Below are 25,885 nucleotides of genomic sequence, written 5' to 3'. Positions count from 1 at the left end.
ATGGGGCTGTCAGACCGTTACTTCACGCTTACAGTTAGTTCAAAACGCAGTGGCCAGTTTGCTTGTGAGTCCTAAAAAGAGTGATCATATCTCTCCTATTTTGGCCTCGCTCAGGTGACTGCCAATTGACTTCAGGATAAAATATAATGTCCTGCTGTATGTTTTTAAAGCAGTGCATGGAATGGCTCCTGCTTGTGTGTCTGAGCTTATTACTGTACATTTAGCCAAACATCTAGGTAACAAGTTGCTTATTACTATCCCATGAACTCCTCTAAAACTTAAAGGGGATCAGGCCTTTGCTGTTGCGAGTCCGAGGAGGCTTTGGAATAGTCTGTCGTATGAAATTAGAGCGGTCACATCCACACATTTAAGGCTGGTATTGAAAACTACTTATTGTCATTAGCCTTTAAGGAATTGGGTTTAGTATGTGTAGTAGGCTATGTGTTTTACAGTTGATCTTGTATTATGGTGATGTATTTGAATGTGGATTGTAGCCTACAGGGGTGTGCCATATCATACCGTCCACGATAATAACGTTATACATTTTTATATGATAAAAAAAAAGTGTCATAGCGCGATATCAATGATATAGCAACACGATGACGTATGGCGCATTTACGTTCCCTTGCGCGCACAACAACAACACCTGTAAGAGTATACAAGAGCAGCATGTCAGCATCCCATAAGGACTTAGTACCTAAAAAGGTAGCTACTTGGTTACAAGAGGTCAAACCTCTTGATAACTGACTAAACATTGACAACTTAAAGCTGCTATTGATGTTTTCAGCGCAATATTTTACCGGAAGGGTAACATTGACGGTTATTTTCGTCAGTTACGGCTCGTTAGATCTAGCATTCTGCCTTCTTTGAATCTGACACAGAGATAAAGTAGTGCTTAAGATTACATTTATTTGAATGGATGGTTTATAGCATTTATTTGGATTAATTATCGAGAGAGAGAGAGAGAGAGAGAGAGAGAGAGAGAGAGAGAGAGATCCGTACCTGTGTGACTGCGTCTGTTCAGCGTCTCTCTTAACGAAGATGTGCGTTTATTACTGAAAAATAGCGAAGTAACCCCATCGTTGCTGAGAAATATAATCTAGTGATCCAGTAACTTAGCTATTTTATTGCTAAAAGTCGCGGGGTGGCGTTAATAACAAGTTTCTGTGCTCATGAATGCAATCGTATCCCCGTGCGCGCGCGTGTATGCATGTAATAATAGCCCCGTTTATGTATAGTATATATACTTTTATGTAATTCCGATTGAACGATTCTGTGGACAGTTTACACGAGACGTTATCTAAACCGACCTGGTGTTGCTGTAAGAAACATCTCAGAAAAATAAATTCTTCTGTCAGGCGCAGCTGAAGAAAGTGCCTGGGACAAACGCTGTCAGATGATCGTAGACAGGCTATGTCTGTCATTATTCCAACATTATCTTCATAACTTGTTACGAAATACAAAGTTTAACACTTCATAAAAATTAACTTCCCTCTCGTCAACATTATAACATTATTTCCGATTGAGGTGTTTATATGCAGCATTTTCATTCGGACTTTTAAACCGATTACAGTGCTCCATGTAAACGCACCTCAGCGCATTAATAATATAGAACAGGGATTCATCTGACTTGGAACTACATGTGCATTAAACGATTTTATTGCACACCTTCCAGCCAATCAGAATCAAATATTCAGACAGACCATGGCAAAAATTACTTTAGTTATTGTTAAACTAAAATGTTATGTCCTGGTTTTGTTTGCACTAATAAATGCTGCTGCCTACCAGCTGCTATAACCAATAAAACTTTGTTCCGTATATTTTTTTCTATATCGTCATAAATATCGTTATCGCAAATATTCTTGAAATATCGTGATATAATTTTGAGGCTATATCGCCCACCCCTATTGTACACCACTTTGGTCTGTCTGCATGTGCAGTTGTAAAGTGCTTTAGAAATAAAATGAATGAATGAATGAAAGATGTTCATCTCAGATGTTTCTCCAATCAATCCACATGACAAATAGAGCTATAATTTTTTTTTATCTGGATAGCCGCTCAGATCATTTGGTTGTGAATGAGAAATATTTGAGTTCATGTTGAGATCTCTGTCTTTTGATTGCAGGCAAATCTGAGCGCACTTTGAGATCTCTTCTGAAGCTCTATAGGAGACACACGTCTGGATTTGCTCTCTGTTAGACCCTTGTGCTGGGTTGAAAATCTTTACCTAATTTGGTGTCAAATATACCTCAGTTTTTGAGTGAAAACGGAGGTGCATAAACTCAATGAGGTCAATGAGGCTTTTGCATAGAATGTAAAAAAATACGGACGTAGTGTCCGTGACGTCACCCATAGGATTCTGAAGAGCAGTTTTGAAGCGTAAAGTAGGGACGAGCTGGCTGTTGCCATCTTGGCAGCGCGTCATTCCCGGATAACAGAAAATTGGCAAAGAGGCGGGACGTGGGTGGAGCTGAGGTGATGTGATGACTAACAGACAGCAGACAAACGGCAATCCACCTGTCACTCAAAGTGGCCACGCCCATAATTATGCAGAACTTTAAGGCTTTATATAATGTAAACAAATGAGCTATAAAAAAATTCACCCCCCTCACAGTTGTCATGAAGGGCAAAATTAGATATATAGACCAAAACCACAATTTGTACCAGGCTGTAAACATGTTTTTTTTCTGCTGTTAAGTTGGGCATTTTAACATCGGGCTCAATGAGATTCTGCTCCTTCTGGAGCCTGTCTCTAGTGGCCAGTCGATGAATTGCAGTTTAAGTCACTTCCGTATTGGCTTCAAGAGAAACTGGGGGAGGTTGCCGCTTGGGCTTTTGATAATTCATTTGCAAAAGGTAATACAAAAACATGTGCTAATATAAAGAAAACAAGTTGATAAAAAGATTGAATATTTTGGCAATAACATCGCATAGTTTTTTGTAGGCTGGTCTTTTTTTGTCTGGGAACACCACAAGTGTAACGAGGAACCCCCCCTTCCCAAAAAATGTACAATCATTTTTGGGGGGTGTTATACTCTGTGTGAACAAATTCTGTAAATTGTAGTCCCAGGTTCAAAGTCGCGATACTGAAATGTTCTCATTTGTAATTTTTCTGTCCTGTGGGATAATTATATTTAGCAGCTTTTACAACTGTGGAAAGTCCTATGCGCTCATGTGCCGTGAGTAAAAGTGCTTTTGAAACTGGCAGCCTCACGCTCGTGCTCTCGTTCTCTGTGAACAGATCGATCTGGAAAGCATATTTGCACTAAATCCAGATGTTGCACCTGAAGAGGAAATCCCACAAAGCCCTGAAACCCCTCCGCCACCCGTGTCGAGTGCCATCAAAATCAACAAGATCCCCCAAAACAAGGTTGGTGTCCATTTTTGCTACACCATAGTAGTCGTAACCAAGAAGAGGTGGACAGATGACTGTAGTGCCCTCCGTCTGGCTTTTATAACTTCTCAAATGGATTTCCAGACAGGCGTCATAAAGTCATAAAATACTGTTTTCAGTTTTTACATTCAAATCAATTCAGGCTGGGTAAATTCCTGTCATAAAACATAAAAAAACCTCACTAAAATAACTTGCATGTGTCATTCTACATTGGGAGATTACCCATAAGCCCTTGTGCTTGAATAATTTAATGATATATGCATGAATAATTATAGGAAGATGTAACCAGTTGTAATTTGTAATTAATAGTAAAGTACTGTCACTGTAATTTGTGACCCTGGAGCACAAAACTAGTCATAAGTCGCATGGGTATATTTGTGGCAATAGACAATATATTGTATGTGTCAAAATTATTTATGCCAAAAATCATTAGGATATTAAGTAAAGATCATGTTCCATGAAGATATTTTGTTAAAAAACTTTCTCAATATTTAGATTTTTTTAAGATTTTCAAATAGTTGCAAATAGTGTATCGGCCAAATATTGTCCTATCCGAACAAACCATCAATTATTCAGCTTTCAGATGATGTATAAATCACAATTTCTAAAAATGTTTTTGAAAATGTTGTGGTCCAGGCTCACATTTGTCAACACACAGCAATAATGTGACATAAATTCACTGTGAATGATTTTGTGTAGATGTATATATTGTAGCTAGATTGCAGACTGGATTGAACAAAACATGATTATTTTCTTGATTCATCTTTTGTAGAATCGACGAACTGTAGCGCCACCAAAAAATGAAACCCCTGCAAGGGATAATCGAGGTATGGTGTTCAAGTTATTAAAAAGAAAGATCATAATCTAGTACTGTCACACATTTAGTCTCAAAGTGTATTCATTTCAGCACATATTGATTTCAACAGAATGTGTTTTTAAAATATACACCACCAGTCAAATGTTTGGAAATGTTGAATTTATGTTACTGAGGATTATAAAATGCTTTGATGCTCATTGTTACTTTAATATTTTTTATATATTATAGCATTTAATAAATGTTTTAGAATTAGCTTTTATTTTAATATTTTTAATTTTCTTTTTAATTTTAGATACAATTGTGCTTTATTAATTTGTATTAGTTTTTGGTATTTCTGTTCAGCTTTAATTTATCTTTGTTTAAATTTTCAAATTTCTTATTTATTCTTGTTTCTTATATTATGCGTCATATTAGTACTTCATTGTAAACAAGGCATCATTTCTATTTTTCATTAAAAAAATTTGTCTTGTATTTAAATTTTATTTAAGCTTTATTTCTATCTATTTCTGTTTATATATAATTTTTTAATAACACTTTATTTTTAGTGACGTAGTTACTTGTTACTACATGTGCTTACCATAGTAATAACAGTACATTTTGCATAATTACAAGTAACTAAACCTAAACCAAACCCTAACCGTACAGTACATGTAGTTAAATAATATTACTCTTTGCTTAATCAGATAAGTACTATGTAAATACGTCACCTTAAAATAAAGTGTAACCTGATTTTTAATAATACTACTTGAAAATAGACAGAGATACGTTGTGCTTACAAGTTTTTTTTCTTAATGGATGAGTCGTGTATAATAAAGGAAAAGCATTAACAAGCAAACCTGTTTCTCCTTCAGTGCTGTTTAAAAGCCATACTGATGTCTTTGATGTCAACAAATAGGTTTTATCTGTACCATGTTTTGATCACAACATCATTCCCAAATTTAAATGAGTGTTATTTCAGAGTTTTGATAACTTACTATTATTCTAACATGTAAAACAGTGATACAGAAGAGTCATAAATAAGCATATGCTTCTAAACGACCTGATGATGTGATCTCCATTATTCAGTCTCTGTAGGGACGACCCGAGCGCGGCCGAGCCAACAGATCGAACCTCCTCCAGCAGCGCCCGCGCCACCTCCACCGATACAACACCAAACCCTACAGCAGCAGCAGAACGGTACCACATCACACATCAAGCTCCTTTTTAATTGTTATACACCACCATTCACAAACTATTCAGCAAGGATTCATTTAATTGATCAAAAGTGACAGTAAAGACATTTATAATGTTACAAAAGATTTCGGTTTCAAATAAATGAACTTTCTGTTAATCAAAGAATCCTTAATGTATCAACGGTTCATAGCAGCACTACTGTTTTCAACATGGATGATAATCCAAAAAATCAGCATATTAGAATGATTTCTAAAGGATCATGTGACACTGAAGACTGGAGTAATGATGCTGAAAATCACAGGAATAAATATGTAGTTAAGTCATGAAACTCTAGGGACCCTATCATACACCCAGCACAATGTGACGCCAGGTGGTTTTGCTAGTTTCAGCCAGACGCAGTTATCATTTTTACGTCCAGCGCCACATTGTTTAAATAGAAAATGCACTTGCGGCACATCTGTTGCTGGTCTGAAAACCAGGTGTGTTCAGGCGCATTGTTGGCGCATTGCTTTTTTGAGGCAACTGAAAACGACTGCGCCATTAACCAACAAAAACCTGCTCTAAAGTCAATAGCGCAGTATTTTGTGTTGTTTAAAGGGGCTATATGCAACTTTTTCCCCAAAATAAAAGTAACAATAGCCTTTTTATTTTACCATTTATGACTCAAACATCTCCTGATGAGCATACTGACACCTTGTCCGCTCACAGTGGGTGCACCTATAAGTCTGTATCCTATTTTTCCTATTTTCTGGCGGGTCGTCTTTTCCCGCGCTGTCTGCGGATGTGACGTCACCACCGCTGCGAGAGCGAGCAGAAAATGGGAGCAGTTCTGTTTTTTGGCCACAGGTGTCAGTCGCGAGTCAGAACGCATATAGCCCCTTTAAAGGGTGTGTTAGTAATATGCGCCTATAGGCGGGTACACAACGCGCGTACACTCTGCTTATTACACACACAGGGATGAGCAGCAGCACACACACACACATTTTTAAATATTAAAAATAAAAGGATTCCTCCCTGGAGAAGCGTTCAGTCTTTCCGCTCGCAAATTCCACCATCTAAATAGCGCCATAGTGTAAGCACAACTGGCTTTTAAAGGGAATGGGAGATGAGACTCCGTTTTTTCCGTTGCTAAACTAGCAAAAGTGGATTTGGACACACTCTAAGTGCACCTGCGCCATGCGCTCGGATCATTAAAATAGGGTCCTAGAGGCGGCAGGCTGATAGGGTCTTAACATGCACTCTGCAAGAAATCACATCATTACTGCATGGCACAAGCTGATTGGCCTATGCTGATCCTGCAGCCAATGAGATTGCTTGCTCTACATTTAAAGGGATAGTTAATTGACATTGTCACCTTTATTTATTTTGCGCTTTTTACAATGCAGATTGTTTCAAAGCAGCTTTACAGTGGTAACAGGAAAATAATGCAACAGAATTTGATTTGGCTGTACAGCTGCTCTGGAGAAAACAGTGATGTCATCTGGCTCAGTTCAATTACATATAGTGTCAATGCGGGCAGATCAGTATATAGTAGGGCTGTGAAAATGGCTGAAAAGCTAATTCGAAATTCTTTCTTAAATATTATCAAAATTCGAATTCTAAAGGCAATACCTAATTTTAGAGGGGAAAAGTACTGTATTTTCTCCTATGCAATAAGCAAATGCAAACCAAATCAAGCATCGCGTCTTTTATTGAAATGAAATGACATTCACTTTTTACAGTGCATTAACTTTTCAAACAATTGTTATTAAATGAAATGTAATTTCATTAATGAGCATGTAAGGAAAATTAGGTAACAAAAGTGCATAAAACTGCAAGTGCATCAGTAACCTGAGAAAACACTTCAACAGACAACATAATGTGGACACAAAATAGCAAACGGACATTCAGAAACAATCCATTTCCACTCACTAAACATCAACATATTGTTCGTCAAAAACACCAAACGGACAACTTGACCTGCAGCGAGTGCTGAGCGTTTTTGGTGAGGTATGATCAACTCAAGTATGTCTTTGCCAGCTGCGCAATATGTGGATACATAACGTTATACCGCATGATTTATATCCATCTCATGCTCCAAAGCCCTGATTACCTTGTTCTGCACTGCTCTGTGTCTGACTGTATACGCTGTCGCCCATTTTCTCTCTGACTCCGAGTCCTCACTTTTTTTCCCCGCCTTTTTCAAATGAACAACACAGCCGCGTCAGTTCCGTCATCGGCATGTCTCGCATGCCTCTACCAAAAATTCGAATGCACGGTTTTTGCATTCGAATGTGCATTTTTTTTGTAAATTCTACGAATATTCGAAATTCAAATTTTTATTTGACAGCCCTAGTATATAGTATATAGTTGAATATTTAGTGTTTAGTTCACCCCAAAACAAAAATGTTGTCATCACTTACTCACCCTCAAATTGTTCCAAAACTGTATGAGTTTCTTCTGTTGAACACAAAAAATTATATTTTGGTAATCAATCAGGAAAAAAATACTATGGAAGTCAATGGGTCTGGTTACCAACATTCTTTAAAATATCTTCTTTTGTGTTCAACAGAAGAAAGAAACTTTGGACCAACTTGTAAAATCACTTTAAATAGTCTGGTTCATTGTTTGTTGTAGTAAGCTGGTCCTCTGAAACCCTCCACCTCCCCCAGCTCCACCTGCCTAGATCTGCTGTGGGATTTATATGTCTATTTATGCAGCAAACGCATATCTTACATGCTCACAGCAGCGTGTCTGTGTATCGATTAGCAGTAGCAAGTCCATATTAAGTAGCGTAGATCTAGTCCACCAAGATCAAATACGTTAACATTGCCATATTCAATAACATGCTAAAACTATTCTGAGAGATTTCGATTGGAATTCAATTTTAAAATATTTTCAAATAGAACACAATTATTTTAAATTGAAATAATATTTCTGTTTTTACTGTTTTTGATCAAATGCAGCCTTGGTGAGCAGAAGAGACTTCTTTCAAAAACACCGACCCCAAACCTTTGAACAGTAGTGTAATTATTTTTGGCACTACTGTTGAGAGCCTTTATGAATACCTGGGTGTGTAATCTCTGATCTGTGAGTGTATGAAGAGACTCCAGCAGTGATGGAGGAGCTGAAGGGCTCTCAGCGCCGTCACAAACGCCTGTTGACTGCCGTCACACCAAAACAAAAGCAGCATTTAGAGTTGTTTTCCAGCGCGTCTCAGAGATGACCCCTCATGATGCCATTGTTGAGGGAATCACTCAAACACATTTTACACAAGCTAATGCACACTGACTTTGGAATTATGTCAAACAAAATGCTATTAAAATGAGCGAATCAGGTTTAGCTGTAACTGTTTGTTAAAGATTGATGTCTGTTTGCATTGAGTTTTCTGTGTGTGTTCAGCTCGCAGGAAGTCCAACTGCGTGAAGGAAGTTGAGAAACTTCAGGAGAAGCGGGAGAGGAGGCGATTGCAGCAGCAGGAGCTGAGAGAGAAAAGGGCACAGGTGACAAAACACACTGGCATACTATTTCTGTGTTTGAAAAGTTTAGTGTTGCTTGATGTGTTTTATTTATTTAAATATGTTTTGATATGTTTTATTACCTAATAAATAAAGAAATGATTTAATTAATTTTATTATTCCCTATAAATATTGTTAGCTTAATGACAATTTTTTTAAATAAATATATAAAAGACTAAAACCATAAAAAAAAATTTCGTTACTCAAAATAAAAATATATATAAAAAAAACTTTTTAGAATGTAATTTAACTTGTACTAAAACTGAAATAGAAATTAATATAATAAAAACAAAATAGACATTTTTAAAAGATAATGAAAATGACACAAACACACAACAAAATACTAAATTTTTTACTAAAATGAAAAGTAAAAATAAAACTAATTTGGAATATTAATAAAAACAATAAATTATATTATTTAAATTATACTAAAATAAAATTGGTGTCTCATAAATGAATAAATTAACTTATTTATTTAATGTCTATTTATTTAAAAATATGTATTATTATAATAAGAAATAAAAAACTGCCTGGTTTCCAGTATGCAATAAACTTGAATGTTTCTTACAATACAGTTTACTTTATTGACCACATTAACTCGGAAATGACAATCTCAGTAATTAAAATTAATTTCTAATCCAAATATATCCAAAATATCTTGACTGTTGACGTGATGACTTAACATCGCAAGAAAGTTAATATGTTCTAACTCTTACAATATTAACTGAGAGTTTTTTCTTACACAGGATGTCGAGGCCATAACCCCTAATTATGAAATTATGTGCATGATCCGAGACTTCAGAGCGAGTTTGGACTACAGACCGCTGACCACTGCAGATCTGGTGAGTGACTACACCATTACCACTCATCTCACAGTTATTATGTCATTTAATTTCCATGTGATTCATCAACAGTATTGCATGGTATTATAGTATGTATGTTTTCATAATAAATATATTTTCTCAGATTGAGGACCACAGGATATGCGTGTGTGTGCGGACGCGTCCACTGAACAAGAAAGGTGATGATGAAATCTTTTTATTCCACCATACGTTGATGCTGTAAGTGTCGAGTGCTGTTTACGAGACGCCACATCATCTGTTCCCTCTCAGAGCTGACCATGAAGGATCTAGACGTCATCACCATCCCCAGTAAAGACGTGGTCATGGTCCACGAGCCCAAGCAGAAAGTGGATTTAACCAGATACCTGGAGAACCAGACGTTTCGCTTCGATTACGCTTTCGACGACACCTCGACAAACGAGATGGTTTACAGGTCAGATATTTATTGCTTTACAGAGAAATAGCGAAACTAAAAAGCAAAGCCGAGAGAGAAGAATTTATTTTATTCAGTCTCACGCTGTACAAAATAACAAATATGAAAATAATAATAAAAAATAATAGAATACATAGAAATATAAAAATATAATTTGTTCAGTCTCGCACTGTACAAAATAACAAATATAAAATATGCAAAAAAAAAATTTTAAGTAGAATTTATATAAATATAATTTATTCAGTCTCTCACTGTACAAAGTAACACTATAAATATATAATAACATTTACATATAAAATATTAAAAAGTATGTAAGTGTATAATTATATATATTAAAATATACAAGTGTGCATATATATATATATATATATATATATATATATATATATATATATATATATATATATATATATATATATATATATATATATATATATATATATATATATATATATATATATATATATATATATATATATATATATATATATATATATATCGGGTGTAACAGTACACGTATTTGTACCGAACCGTTTCAGTACAGGTTTTCCGTCGGCTTGTTTTAAGCGCGGAACACACTTCAATCCGAGTTCCCACACGAACATATTAAGTATTCAGTCCATTTTATCACGAAATTCAAACGATAAATGCCGTTTTGACGCTCTTTAATGTGACGTGACTGTATAGGCTGTTTAGGCTAATAGTTTGGGCTCTCTCCTTTAATATTATAGTAATGTGCAAGTAAGGGCTCACTATATAGTTTACAACATTATCTAGTTATAATTTAATTAATTTAAGGACAGACACAATTTTTTCAGTAAACCACTGTTTAATAAAAATAAATAAAAAGCAATTTTGTAAAACTGCTGTTCCGAACCCGTACCAAACCCGTGACTTCAAAACCGAAGTACGTACCAAACCGTCAGTTTTGTGTACAGTTTTATATATATATATATATGTATATGTATATGTATATATATATATATATATATATATATATATATATATATATATATATATATATATATATATATATGTGTATATGTATGTATGTGTGTGTGTGTGTGTTCAGTCATGCACTGTACAAAGTTACATAATATTTTTTAAAAATGACAAAATAAAATGTAATTCAAAAATTCTGTAATGTGAACTTTCTGAATAAAACTTAATTCAGCATCTTACAATAATGATGTTATGCCTCTGGATTGGTTTGCACTGTACAAAGTAACAAATATAAAAATATTTAATGAAAATATAATATATATATTAAAAATATCAGAAATATGAAAAAGATAATTTGTTCAGTCTCATACTGTAAGTAACAGTTATACAAATATATTTATGAAAATATAGAATATATTAAAAATATTAGAAATAGGAAAAATACAACACTCCATACAATACTCACACTGTACAAAGTAACAAATATATTTTTTTTTATTCATAAAAAAATATATATTAAAATGTATATATTAAATGTGTAAATTGTTCAGTCTCATACTGTACAAAGTAGCAAATCTAAAAATATATAATATTTTTTTTATAAAAATATAAAATGTCATTCACAACTTCTGTAATGTGGTTCATGAGAAGTAGACTGTGTTCTTATTGGATAATATTATTTTCTTTGCCTACGTGGCCTTGGTTGCATTAGCAGAAAGAGAATAAGGAGACAGTAGTTTCATAAAGAAATTATGAATACAATTGTTTGAATTAGAAATGTGACCTGATAAATCGTTCTCAATAAAAAAGTAATTTTTTGTATTTTTTATCGTGTCATCTGATTCAGGTTTACCGCCCGGCCTCTGGTGGAGACCATATTTGAGAGGGGAATGGCGACCTGTTTTGCCTACGGTCAGACGGGCAGCGGGAAAACTCATGTAAGTATCTGACCATAAACAAAACCAGATGACATCACATTACAGGAAAAGATCCTCCCAGAGGATCGTTCCACTTGCCTCTGTCATAATCGATTTTCCCTTCATTCCAGACCATGGGAGGAGATTTTTCAGGGAAGAACCAGGACTGCTCTAAAGGGATCTACGCACTTGCTGGTATGTGTCAGACCTGATGTTTTCCAATATCAATATTGAGTTATCGTTTCCTGAACGTTCTTTTCTTTCAGCACGGGATGTTTTTCTTATGTTAAAAAAACCAAACTACAAGAAGTTGGATCTTCAGGTGTACGCTACGTTCTTTGAAATCTACAGCGGGAAGGCAAGTTCTTCAGTACACATGAATAGTTAATGAGCTCCTTTAATATTCATAAAGTGCATTGTCAATTTTTCAATTTTAAACCGTGCCTTGCAGGTGTTTGACCTCCTAAACAGGAAGGCGAAGCTGCGTGTTCTTGAAGACGGTAAGCAGCAGGTTCAGGTGGTCGGACTGCAGGAGCGAGAGGTCAAATGCACAGAAGACGTGCTCAAACTCATCGAGATGGGCAACAGCTGCAGGTGCGACCAATCGGACCAATCTTTCTGCCAGTGGTTTTTTTATTTTTTATTTAACTGTTGTATTAATTGAGATTTTTGTATCCGGTTTTCCTCAGGACGTCTGGGCAGACCTCAGCTAACGCTCATTCGTCCCGTAGTCACGCCGTGTTTCAGATTATTCTCCGCCGGAGGGGCAAAATGCACGGCAAATTCTCTCTCATCGACCTGGCGGGAAACGAGCGAGGGGCGGACACGTCGAGCGCTGACCGACAGACACGCCTCGAGGGCGCTGAGATCAACAAAAGTCTCCTGGCGCTGAAGGTTTGTGCTTCAAATCGTCATACAGGGGCCAGAGCTACTTGATTAGAGCATGTTTTGACCTGCCACACCTGAGAAATTATATTTACTGATATTTACAAAGGCAAAGAGAGAGAAAGAGAAACATTTTGGATCAGTCTCGCACTGTACAAAATAACAAATATTAAAATAATTTATGAAAATATAAAATATGAAAAAATATTAGAAATATATATTTTTTAAATTTATTCAGTGTCATACTGTGCAAAGTAACAAATATAAAAAGTTATATAAAAATATATTAAAACATATTCGAAATATAAAAAATCACATTTGTTCAGTCTTGCACTGTACAAATATAAAAATATTTTATATAAAAAAAAGATATATATATATATATATATTATATATATAATAAATATATCAAGAATATTAGAAATATGAAAATTAATTTGTTCAGTCTTGCGGTGTACAAAGTAACAAATATATAAATATATATATAAAAAAAAAAGATTTAAAATTTATAAATATACAATATAAAAAATATATAATTTGTTCAGTCTCATACTGTAAAAATGAACAAATATAGAAATATTTTTATTAAAATATAAAAAATATAAATATTAGAAATATAAAAAATACAATTTCAGTCTCATACTGTACAAAGTAACAAATACAATTTTTTTTAATTAAAATATAAACAATATATTACAATTAGAAATATGAAAAATACAGTCTGTTCAGTCTCGCACTGTACAAAGTAACAAATATTAAAATAATTTATGAAAATATAAAACATGAAAAAATATTAGAAATATAATTATTTTAATTTATTCAGTGTCATACTTGTACAAAGTAACAAATATTAAAATAATTTATGAAAATATAAAACATGAAAAAATATTAGAAATATAATTATTTAAATTTATTCAGTGTCATACTGTGCAAAGTAACAAATATATATATCAAGAATATTAGAAATATGAAAATGAATTTGTTCAATCTTGCGGTGTACAAAGTAACAAATATATATAAAAAAAGATTAAAATGTATATAAATATATATTAAATATACAATATAAAAAATATATAATTTGTTTAGTCTCACTGTAAAAATGAACAAATATAGAAATATTTGTATTAAAATATAAAATATATATATAAATATTAGAAATATAAAAAATACAGTTTCAGTCTCATACTGTACAAAGTAACAAATTCAATTTTTTTTATTAAAATATAAAAAATATATTACAATTAGAAATATGAAAAATGTCTGTTCAGTCTCATACTGTACAAAGTAACGAATATAGAAATAAATATTTTTATTAAAAAAAATATATTAAAACGTATGTAAATATATATATATTCAGTATACAAAACATTTTTGTTCAGTCTCACACTGTACAAAGTAGCAAATATAAAAATATAAGATGTCATTCACAACTTCTGTAACGAGACCTTTCTGAATAAAACAATCTGGATTTGATTTTGATCTTTTTGGTTTATATTATTTTAAGCAGAAATAGTGTCATGGTAGTATCATGGTCCATTTGTGTTTGTGTGGGACAGGAATGCATCAGGGCTTTGGGTCGAAACAAACCACATACTCCGTTTAGAGCCAGTAAACTCACGCAGGTCTTGAGAGATTCCTTCATCGGAGAGAACTCTAGAACATGTATGGTAAGAACACTGATGATGTTCGCCTATCAGTCATATATTCATTTTTAACAAATGTGTGTATTTGTTAATGGTTTAAATGTGTTTGTGTTTGCAATAGATCGCTACAATCTCTCCTGGAATGGCATCATGTGAAAACACATTAAACACTCTGAGATACGCCAACAGGTACATGAGCACATCAGAGAACCCTTCACTGGATCTAGAAATGAGCTGAATGTTGGTGAACCCTGTTTATTTCAAGGTTTCTGATGCAAGTAACCTGACAGTCAAATCTGGGGGCTATTCATAAAAAAATCAAATCACAGACAATTACAAAATTATGGACATATTTGACCCGTTATGTCTTCATAATAGGCTACAAGAACTTGAATATTAATATAATGTTTATTTATACATGTATAATATACATGTATTGATACACATTTTAATATTAAAATTCTTTTTTTTTATTAATATTAATAATTTGTAAAATTTAAAACTTTACAATTATATGAATTTTATATATAGTTCATTATTTTGTATTTATATACTATTTATTTTTATTATTGTTTATATGCAAATATTTAATAAGAATATAAAACGGAATTTAAGGGTTTAAAGAATGGTAATATATAAAAAATATTTAACATTAAATTATAGATATACATTCTATAACATATTTATGTACATATTCATTTATTTATATTATGTTCATATTATTCAAATGATTTGTATAGAACAATTTTATATAAAAAATCGGAGCAAGTTTAATATTATGAAAATCGTATATACAATTATTTAGAATCAAATATAATTATCATTATCTTTTTACATTACATATTTTTGTGTTTAATGTTTGGTAGACAACTATTAACCAATGGCATTTTATGTTTATACATATTTGTCATAAGAATTTAGTTGAATTGAAATGTTGTAAAAACAATAGAATAATTATATTATATAATAATTTGAAAACATTGTATTTATTATATTAAATATGTTTTAATGTTAGAATTATTTTTCATATTATTTATATTAATTGTAGAATTCTATATATTTTATAATCAATTCTTGTATTTATTTATATATATTATATATACATTATATAAATAAATATTTATGTATTTAAATTATATTCATGTTATTAAAATTATTTTGATAAAACAATCATTTGTAATATTTTAAAATTATTTAGAATCAATTATATTTATCATTATCTATTTGCATATGACATATTTTTTGTGCGTTTAGTATCAAACTCTTAACCAGTGGCATTGACTGCTGGAGTGTATTTCACGTTGAACTCTTTTCCACTGATTATGAATCAGGAATGTTTGTGTTGGAGGGGTTTGTAATTCCCGTCTCTCTGTCTCACTGCCGTCTGTCATCCCGTCTTCAGAGTGAAGGAGTTTGGGATCAGCCCTTCCGACATTCCCTTCTCCCAGGGGGGTGGCGGTCGCTCCGAACTCTCTCCTACCTATGAGTACGATGACTTTGCTACCTCACCCAGCAGGTCTCACCCTTTTCCAGTTTCCAGCCTGTCTCTCTTCAGACAGAGCCTCCATAAGACTCCTGTGTTTCTAATGATTCGCTTCACTTTCAGTTCTGAGAATGTGTCTACATGTGCATCTTTCCCTTTTGGTCGGCTCTTATTTTTGTCCCTTGTTTTTTGAGTCCATTTGTACCACATTTCAGGCATGTGTCTGTATTTTCTGTTGCGTTGTTTAATCGTTTTCCATTGCAGCTGCGCTAACATTTTGGTTTGTGTTTGCTTGTGCCTTCTAGAGCGGATGGAGTCCATCATTATCATGCTGCATGACCATGTGTCTGTAACATAAACCATTTCCATTGGTTTATTGCATCATGACGTGAATACCTCATGCTTTCATAATGTTGCTGTCGGGCGGAAACCTTGTATTACCAAAACCACTACTTTTCCATATACGGTCTGACATGTGCAGCTCAGATGAAATTTTTGATCCATCATTAGAACAGCTTATCTGAGGCAGCAAGTGCATTTCATTACGTTTGCATCAACTTACAGGTTATAAAGTTTACTGTAGCTATATATATATATATATATATAATGTACAACCCCAAATCAGAAAAAGTTGGGACAGTATGGAAAACGCAAAAAAAAAAAAAAGAAGTGATTTCTAAATTTACTTTGACTTGTATTTCATTGCAGACAATATGATCACAAAATATTTCATGTTTTGTCTGGTCAACTTCATGTCATTTGTTAATATGCATCCTTTCCTGTCATTCAGACCTGCAACACATTTCAAAAAAAGTTGGGACAGTAAAGCATTTACCACTTTGTAATGTTGCCATTCCTTTTCACAACACTTAAAAGACGTTTAGGGACTGAAGACACCAAGTGATGAAGTGTTTCAGGTGTAGTTTTGTACCATTCTTCCTGCAAACAAGTCTTAAGGTGGGCAACAGTACGGGGTCTTCGTTGTCGCATTTTGCGCTTCAAAATGCGCCACACATTCTCTATTGGAGACAGTTCGGGACTGCAGGCAGGCCAGTCAAGTACCCGTACCCTCTTCCTCCGCAGCCAGGACTTTGTAATGTGTGCAGAATGTGGTTTTGCATTGTCTTGTTGAAATATACATGGACGTCCCTGGAAAAGATGTCTTCTTGAAGGCAGCATATTATGCTCCAAAATCTCTATGTACTTTTCAGCATTAATGGTGCCTTCACAGAAGTGCAAGTTACCTTTGCCAAGGGCACTGACACAACCCCATACCATGACAGACCCTGGCTTTTGGACTTGTTGCTGGTAACAGTCTGGATGATCCTTTTCTTCTTTGGTCCGGAGCACACGGCGTCCATTCCTCCCAAAAAATACTGATTCATCTGACCACAGTACACGTTTCCACTGTGTGATGGTCCATCCCAGATGCCTCCGAGCCCAGAGAAGTCGACGGCGCTTCTGGACACTGTTAACATAGGGCTTCCTTTTGGCACAGTACAGTTTTAACTGGCATTTGTGGATGTAACTACGTATTGTGGTACAGGTTTGCCAAAGTAGTCCTGAGCCCATGTGGTGATATCGCTTATAGATGAATGACGATTCTTGATGCAGTGCCGCCTGAGGGATCGGAGATCACGGTTGTTCAGCTTAGGCTTGCGCCCTTGTCCTTTACGCACTGAAATTCCTCCAGATTCCTTGAATCTTTTAATTATATTATGCACTGTTGAATGTGAAATATCCAAATCTCTTCCTATCTTTCTTTGAGGAACATTGTTTTTAAACATTTCAATAATTTTCTCACGTATTTGTTGGCAAACTGGCGATCCTCGGCCCATCTTTGCTCCTAAAGGATTAGACCTTTTTGGATGCTGCTTTTGTACCAAATCATAATTACAATCACCTGTTGACATCACCTGTTTCAAATCAAATCATTATTTAACCTTTTTACCTCATTACTAGCCCTAAATTGCTCCTGTCCCAACTTTTTTTAATGTTTTGCAGGTCTGAATGACAGGAAAGGATGCATATTTACAAATGACATGAAGTTGACCAGACAAAACATGAAATATTTTGTGTTTATATTGTCTGCAATGAAATACAAGTCAAAGTAAATTTAGAAATCACTTCTTTTTTTTTTGCATTTTCCATACTGTCCCAAATTTTTCTGATTTGGGGTTGTATATGTGTGTGTGTTTCTTGAGTAAAGAAAATGCTGTACTTATTCAAACAACCTTTTCTTTATTTACCATTGCATTGCAAACAAGCAAGGGTGACCAATAGTAATGATTTATGAGGAAAAACGACGAGATAAGAGGTTTCCGCCCGACATCGACGATATGCTGATTGCCTTGAATTGAGACGCTGTTTGTGACCGTAGGGTGAAGGAGCTGACCATTGACCCCAGTGCGGTGATGGATGGACGGTCCGTCGGACACTCGGTCAACCAGCTGGACGTGTTGGAGGCGCAGTGGGGAGTGGGCAGCTCTCCTCAGAGAGACGATCTCAAGCTGCTCTGTGAACAAAACGTAAGAGTGCTTCACCTCACACATCAGCTTGTTTTGGTTGGTATGAAAATGTGATGTGTGCTGATGTGATGCATGCTGTGCGCAGGAAGAGGAAGTGTCCCCGCAGCTCTTCACCTTCCATGAGGTCGTGTCTCAGCTGGTGGAGATGGAGGAGCAGGTTCTGGAGGACCACCGCGCTGTGTTTCAGGTGCGCAAAGAGGAGGCGCTTACACATTGGGCATATGGAACACTTTTTGTATAGCATTTTTTTGACACTGCACAAATCTTATTTAAAAATGTCTAAATATCCTCAAAAAGTACTTCAAAAAGTTTCATTAATGCTTGTTTTCAGAGAAATTATCTCTGAATATACAGTACCGTTAAAAAGTTCCCAATGCAAAACCAACCCAGGCTGTTTTTATTTAATTAAAAAAATACAATAAAATTATGAAATATAATTTCTATCTGAATATATTTTCAAATGTAATTTATTCCTGTGATCAAAGCTGAGTTTTCAGCATCATTACTCCAGTCTTCAGTGTCACATGATCCTTCAGAAATCATTCTAATATGATGATTTGCTGCTCAAGAAACATTTAATGCAAATAAAATATATACAGCGAGGAAAATAAGTATTTGAACACCCTGCTATTTTGCAAGTTCTCCCACTTAGAAATCATGGAGGGGTCTGAAATTATCATCGTAGGTGCATGTCCACTGTGAGAGACATAATCTAAAAAAAAAAATCCAGAAATCACAATGTATGCTTTTTTAACTATTTATTTGTATGATACAGCTGCAAATAAGTATTTGAACACCTGAGAAAATCAATGTTAATATTTGGTACAGTAGCCTTTGTTTGCAATTACAGAGGTCAAACGTTTCCTGTAGTTTTTCACCAGGTTTGCACTGCAGGAGGGATTTCTGCCCACTCCTCCACACAGATCTTCTCTAGATCAGTCAGGTTTCTGGCCTGTCGCTGAGAAACACGGAGTTTGAGCTCCCTCCAAAGATTCTCTATTGGGTTTAGGTCTGGAGACTGGCTAGGCCACGCCAGAACCTTGATATGCTTCTTACAGAGCCACTCCTTGGTTATCCTGGCTGTGTGCTTCGGGTCATTGTCATGTTGGAAGACCCAGCCTCGACCCATCTTCAATGCTCTAACCGAGGGAAGGAGGTTGTTTCCCAAAATCTCGCAATACATGGCCCCGGTCATCCTCTCCTTAATACAGTGCAGTCGCCCTGTCCCATGTGCAGAAAAACACCCCCAAAGCATGATGCTACCACCCCCATGCTTCACAGTAGGGATGGTGTTCTTGGGATGGTACTCATCATTCTTCTTCCTCCAAACACGTTTAGTGGAATTATGACCAAAAAGTTCTATTTTGGTCTCATCTGACCACATGACTTTCTCCCATGACTCCACAGGATCATCCAAATGGTCAGTGGCAAACTTAAGACGGGCCTGGACATGTGCTGGTTTAAGCAGGGGAACCTTCCGTGCCATGCATGATTTCAAACCATGACGTCTTAGTGTATTACCAACAGTAACCTTGGAAACGGTGGTCCCAGCTCTTTTCAGGTCATTGACCAGCTCCTCCCGTGTAGTTCTGGGCTGATTTCTCACCTTTCTTAGGATCATTGAGACCCCACGAGGTGAGATCTTGCATGGAGCCCCAGTCCGAGGGAGATTGACAGTCATGTTTAGCTTCTTCCATTTTCTAATGATTGCTCCAACAGTGGACCTTTTTTCACCAAGCTGCTTGGCAATTTCCCCGTAGCCCTTTCCAGCTTTGTGGAGGTGTACAATTTTGTCTCTAGTGTCTTTGGACAGCTCTTTGGTCTTGGCCATGTTAGTAGTTGGATTCTTACTGATTGTATGGGGTGGACAGGTGTCTTTATGCAGCTAAAGACCTCAAACAGGTGCATCTAATTTAGGATAATAAATGGAGTGGAGGTGGACATTTTAAAGGCAGACTAACAGGTCTTTGAGGGTCAGAATTCTAGCTGATAGCTGCAAATAAGTATTTGAACACCTGTCTGTATCATACAAATAAATAGTTAAAAAAATCATACATTGTGATTTCTGGATTTTTTTTTTTGGATTATGTCTCTCACAGTGGACATGCACCTACGATGATAATTTCAGACCCCTCCATGATTTCTAAGTGGGAGAACATGCAAAATAGCAGGGTGTTCAAATACTTATTTTCCTCACTGTATGATATATTAGGGCTGTGGCTTTAAAGGGGTAGTTCACTTAAAAATGAAAATTATCCCATGATTTACTCACCTTCAAGTCATCCTTGTGCATATGACATTCTTCTTTCAGACGAATACAATCTGAGTTTTATTAAAATGTCCATAAAAGTGCATCTATCCATCATATAACTGCTCCACACGGCTCAGGGGGGTTAATAAAGGCCTTCTGAAGCGAAGCGATAATCTACTAAATCTTACATTTCATACTGTTAATGGTGACGAACATGAAGCAGGGCAACAACTCACTGTGTGATGAAGCCTATAGAATGCAGTTTGAATGACTCTAAAATTCAAGATATCAGGGCAAAAATGCCACTGTATGTTTTTTTGTCTCATATTTATATCATGATTTAGTTAGACAATATCGCACGAGTAATGAGCGCAAATGTTATATTGATTTTATACAACAGTTTAGACATAATATTGTCTGCTTTTGCTCAATTTTGCCAACAAAAATATTACCTATAAAGCCAGAGCAGAACTGTTGTGCGTCTCCGAGCAACACACAGTGGTGTTTAATTTCTGAATGAATCCGTGTTTTGAGTGAATCAATGACCCATCCATAAAGAGAGCCGTTTCCTTTATTCCTGAATGAATGGCAAACTTAAGTAGGTACTTGTTTTGAATAAGCAATTACTTTACAATCACTTCACTCTCATTCACAAATCTTCTCCTGTGGCCTCATGGGATAGTAAATTGTCCATTGTATGCTCACTGCAAAGTCTCCCTGGAAGCAGTAGGTCATCCTGGTACTTTTGGCCTACTGTTTTATGAGTACTGTGAATTCGGACTTCTTCTCACATACTGTTTTTTGCCTACTATATAGTAGAGATGTATGTGATTTTCAGATGCAGCCCTTGACTCATTTAGACATTTACCACAACCTACTAAAAAAAACCTTAAAGGTATAGTTCACCCAAAAATGAAAATTCTAAATTGAATGTTTTTCTTTTTGTTGTGGAGAAAGTTTTTCTTCAATGACTTGAATGTGTGTGTGATGGATACTTCAGGAGCTCAGAGGTTTCTGTCTGCTCATGGTGTGTGTTGGTGGTGTTGTAGGAGTCCATACGTTGGCTCGAGGATGAGAAGGTTCTTCTGGAGATGACGGAGGAAGTCGATTACGATGTGGAATCCTTCGCCACTCAGCTCGAACAAATTCTGGATCAGAAGATTGACGTGTTAACAGAGCTCAGAGGTCAGTGTTTACAGCGTCCTTCATTTATAATGCAGTAATACAGGGAGTCTTTTACATGTGATCCATATTAATTAGAGAAGACACTAATGAAAGTACACTAAATCAAAAGAATAAAGAAAAATAACGTTTATTTCTCCTAAAATATCATTGCTATAATGTAAATAAAATTATATATATATATATATATATATATATATATATATATATATATATATATATATATATATATATATATATATATATATATATATATATATATATATATATATATATATATATATATATATATATATATATAATGTATGTATGAGAGAGAGAGCGAGAATAATTTTAAATATATTATAAAATTGTATTGTTAATAATTACATTAATAATATAGTATTATATAAAATAGTATTATTATTAATTAGCATTATTATTATGAATTAAGAAATATTCTATATTATAAAACAGTAGTGAAAACGGTAATGGTCTAAATTAAAATGGTCTAAATTAAAATTCAAAATGCATGTAGTCATCAAAATAGTCTTTAAATATATGCATTTAAATAAAAAAAATATGCATTTAAACAATATAAATTCAAAAAAATAAAGAATATATAAATAAATATATCATATAATTGATTAATATGGTTATAAATAATTTTAGAAAATATGAATATAAATAATAAAGAATTAGAATATTAATATAATGTTATATGTGTGTGTTATAAGTTTATATAATATTTTATAAGTTATATGTTATAAATAATTTTAGAAAATATGAATATAAATAATTAGAATATTAATGTTATATATATATGTGTGTGTGTGTTATAATTTTATATAATTTATATAATATTATACAAGTTGTTATAAATAATTTTAGAAAATATGAATATAAATAATTTGAATATTAATATAATGTTATATATAGGCGTGTTATAATTTTAGAAAATATTATATGTTATATGTTTTATAAATAATTTTAGAAAATATGAATATAAATAATAAATAATTTGAATATTAATTTAATGTTATATATAGGTGTGTTATAATTGTATAAAATATTATATAAGTGATATATTTTATAAATAATTTTAGAAAATATGAATATAAATAATATGAATATTAATATAATGTTATATTTGTTATATTATCATTTTATATAATTTATATAATATCATATAAGTTATGTTATAAATAATTTTTAGAAAATATGAATAAAAATAATTTGAATATTAATGATATATATATATATAAATATAAATAGCAATTATATTCATATTTTCTTAAAATTATTTATAACCATATTAATCAATTATACTGTATGTAATTATATATTCTTTATATGCATATATTTTTTCGCAAGAATGTAATGTTAAAATGTTAATAATAAATATTAATACATGAATATTAATACTTTAAATATAGTATGGTGCAGTTTCTTTATACAAAATAAATCCTATTGATTTTGGGCAGTTTTTGTTGCCGTTGTCAGTGATTGACTCGCAGGCTACACAACAGAATGACAAGCCATTACACTCGTGTCCCTTACAAAGCTGTTTTCCTTCATGTCAGATGAAATGCTTTGTCAACTGAGAGTCACGTGCAGTAAACTGCGTTTCCTTTGGTCTCAGATAAAGTGAAGTCTTTCCGCTCTGCTCTTCAAGAGGAGGAACAGGCCAGTAAGCAGATAAACCCCAAACGCCCGCGAGCCCTGTAGCTCCAGCTCTTCGCCAGCTCTCATTTCATCAATGTATGTACATGTGTAACCTGTACGTGATGTGACGGTTTTCTTTCATCCGGGAAAAGCACATTAATTCTAGAAATCATTTCAGTTCTTACCTAATTGACTGATCATAGAGTTAAAGGCCACGAGAGGGGGAGATTCTCTGAGCTAATGCATGAACAAACCAGCTCTGCATCATCTGCATCTGTCAAGCCTGTAAATATTTCAGTAATGCTTTTCAGATGTATATACCTGCTACTTGCATATCAGTTTGCCAGTTAATGAAAAACATTTATGCCGTCCCAATGGAAAAAAGAGAAGAATACGGTCTAGAGATTAGGGATGCACTGATATAGACATTTGGACCAGTTATTTGTATGGCTGCAAACCAACATGTCATGTTTTTAAATGAAAGCACACTGGCTGTCAGTTAGGAAACAAACATACAATTACATTTGCTTTTGTTAAAAAAATTTAATAAAAAAAACCCTGACATGCTTCATGTGAAATTAGGCATATACATGTGGGAAAGAGCGATACTGATAATTGTACCAAAAAATATCAGTCGATATTGATGTGGTCACTGATATATCGTGCATCCCTAGTTACAGTAGAAGTTGCATGACTGCAATATGGATGATCTCTATTGAGACCTACAGGAACTGACTCATTTATTCAAACTTGTGTAGCATTGAGACGACACAAACCTTTACTGTTACAAAAAAACAAATGCAGGCCTTATTGCTCCAAATTCACAATAAAGCTGTCCAGTGAAAGAAACGTGTAGATGAGCAACTCTACATGTGTTAGCTGATTCAGCTCTGATCAACAGTCCAGAGGAGGTCAAAATAAGTTCACGTGATAGAATTTTCTGATATAAAGAAGAGGGGTTTTGTTACCGCAGTGTTTTGTTTACATTTTGAGAAATATGTGAAAGTGGTCATTATAAAAACCAGGCTACTGTCTCATTTTTTTAAAAACGCTATTAAGCAGTGTTTTTTTTAATGTTCCCCGTCAATGCTTTAAATGATTCTGTTCCCATCTCATTTTAAACGTTGTTTGTGTTGAGGGGACTCTGGATCTGGACTCAGTGTTTCAATGTATCGCATTGCTAAAATAAAGATCCATCAGATGACATCATTTTTCTGGCATATTATTGTTCACTATACATCATTTGAGTGCTTTGCAGATCAATGGAAGGAAAACTAAATAACTGATTCTAGTGAATACCATACATACCTACATGCATCCCTACCTACAGTACATCCATACCAACAGTATACATACCCCCTACACACAGTACATCTATTCATACATACATACCTTCCTACAGTACATACACCCTACCTATAGTACATACATCCATTCAGTACAACCATACCTCCCTACCTATAATACATCCATTCATACATACCCACATACATTCCTACCTACAGTACATCCATCCATACACTCTTACCTACATACATCCCGACCTAGGCAAGGCAAGGCAAGTTTATTTGTATAGCACATTTCATACACAGTGGCAATTCAAAGTGCTTTACACAGAAATGAAATTAAAATATTCATAGGTGAATAAAATAAAAAATATATATAGTATAACCCATATCTGGAGTGGAAGAAAATTGAGAGTCAGGTTTACCGTAAAAATATTTGTCAGGTAACAAATCTTCCTGGACAGGAACACCAGGGCTTACCTATAGTAAGTACATACATATATACCTATAGTTCATGCAGACATATATACCTCCCTACCTACAATACATCCATCCATACATACCCACATACATTCCTACCTACAGTACATCCATCCATCTATACCTACATACATACATACATGCATACATACAAACATACATACATACATACATACAGTACATCCATCCATGTATACCTCCCTACCTACAATACATCCATCCATCCATCCATACATACCCACATCCATTCCTACCTACAGTACATCCATCCATCTATACCTACATACATACAATACATCCATCCATATATACACCTCTCTACCTACAATACATCCATCCATACATACCCACATACATTCCTACCTACAGTACAATCATCCATACACTCTAGATACATACCTAGATACATACCTACAGTACATCCATATATACCTACTTTCAGTACATCCATACCTACATCCATCCATCCATCCATACATACCTGAATA

The 25,885-nt window shown here is 34.3% G+C and overlaps 1 protein-coding gene across 3 annotated transcripts in view; it reads left to right on the top strand.

Annotated features, from left to right (window-relative positions):
* LOC307119025 (kinesin-like protein KIF2A) overlaps window positions 1–24,839 on the top strand; it is a 35,171-nt gene extending 10,332 nt beyond the window's left edge. The window contains exons 3-21 of one of the 3 annotated variants that reach the window (XM_079805008.1): window positions 3,242–3,370; window positions 4,167–4,221; window positions 5,277–5,387; window positions 8,766–8,866; window positions 9,628–9,723; window positions 9,848–9,902; window positions 9,994–10,156; window positions 11,946–12,036; window positions 12,147–12,210; window positions 12,282–12,373; window positions 12,467–12,609; window positions 12,705–12,909; window positions 14,457–14,567; window positions 14,665–14,732; window positions 15,946–16,059; window positions 18,407–18,554; window positions 18,640–18,741; window positions 21,855–21,990; window positions 23,609–24,839. In XM_079805008.1, the coding sequence (XP_079661134.1) occupies window positions 3,242–3,370; window positions 4,167–4,221; window positions 5,277–5,387; window positions 8,766–8,866; window positions 9,628–9,723; window positions 9,848–9,902; window positions 9,994–10,156; window positions 11,946–12,036; window positions 12,147–12,210; window positions 12,282–12,373; window positions 12,467–12,609; window positions 12,705–12,909; window positions 14,457–14,567; window positions 14,665–14,732; window positions 15,946–16,059; window positions 18,407–18,554; window positions 18,640–18,741; window positions 21,855–21,990; window positions 23,609–23,694 (2,070 nt within the window). In that variant the 3' untranslated portion in view covers window positions 23,695–24,839. The remainder of the gene's footprint in view (window positions 1–3,241; window positions 3,371–4,166; window positions 4,222–5,276; window positions 5,388–8,765; window positions 8,867–9,627; window positions 9,724–9,847; window positions 9,903–9,993; window positions 10,157–11,945; window positions 12,037–12,146; window positions 12,211–12,281; window positions 12,374–12,466; window positions 12,610–12,704; window positions 12,910–14,456; window positions 14,568–14,664; window positions 14,733–15,945; window positions 16,060–18,406; window positions 18,555–18,639; window positions 18,742–21,854; window positions 21,991–23,608) is intronic. The other 2 variants (XM_079805009.1, XM_079805010.1) reach the window with 2 other exon arrangements.
* The last annotated feature ends 1,046 nt before the right edge of the window (window positions 24,840–25,885 follow it).

The sequence above is a fragment of the Gobio gobio genome (assembly GCF_949357685.1).
Source record: "Gobio gobio genome assembly, chromosome: 22".
NCBI lineage: Eukaryota > Metazoa > Chordata > Actinopteri > Cypriniformes > Gobionidae > Gobio > Gobio gobio.
This window is presented reverse-complemented; position numbering and strand designations above follow the sequence as displayed.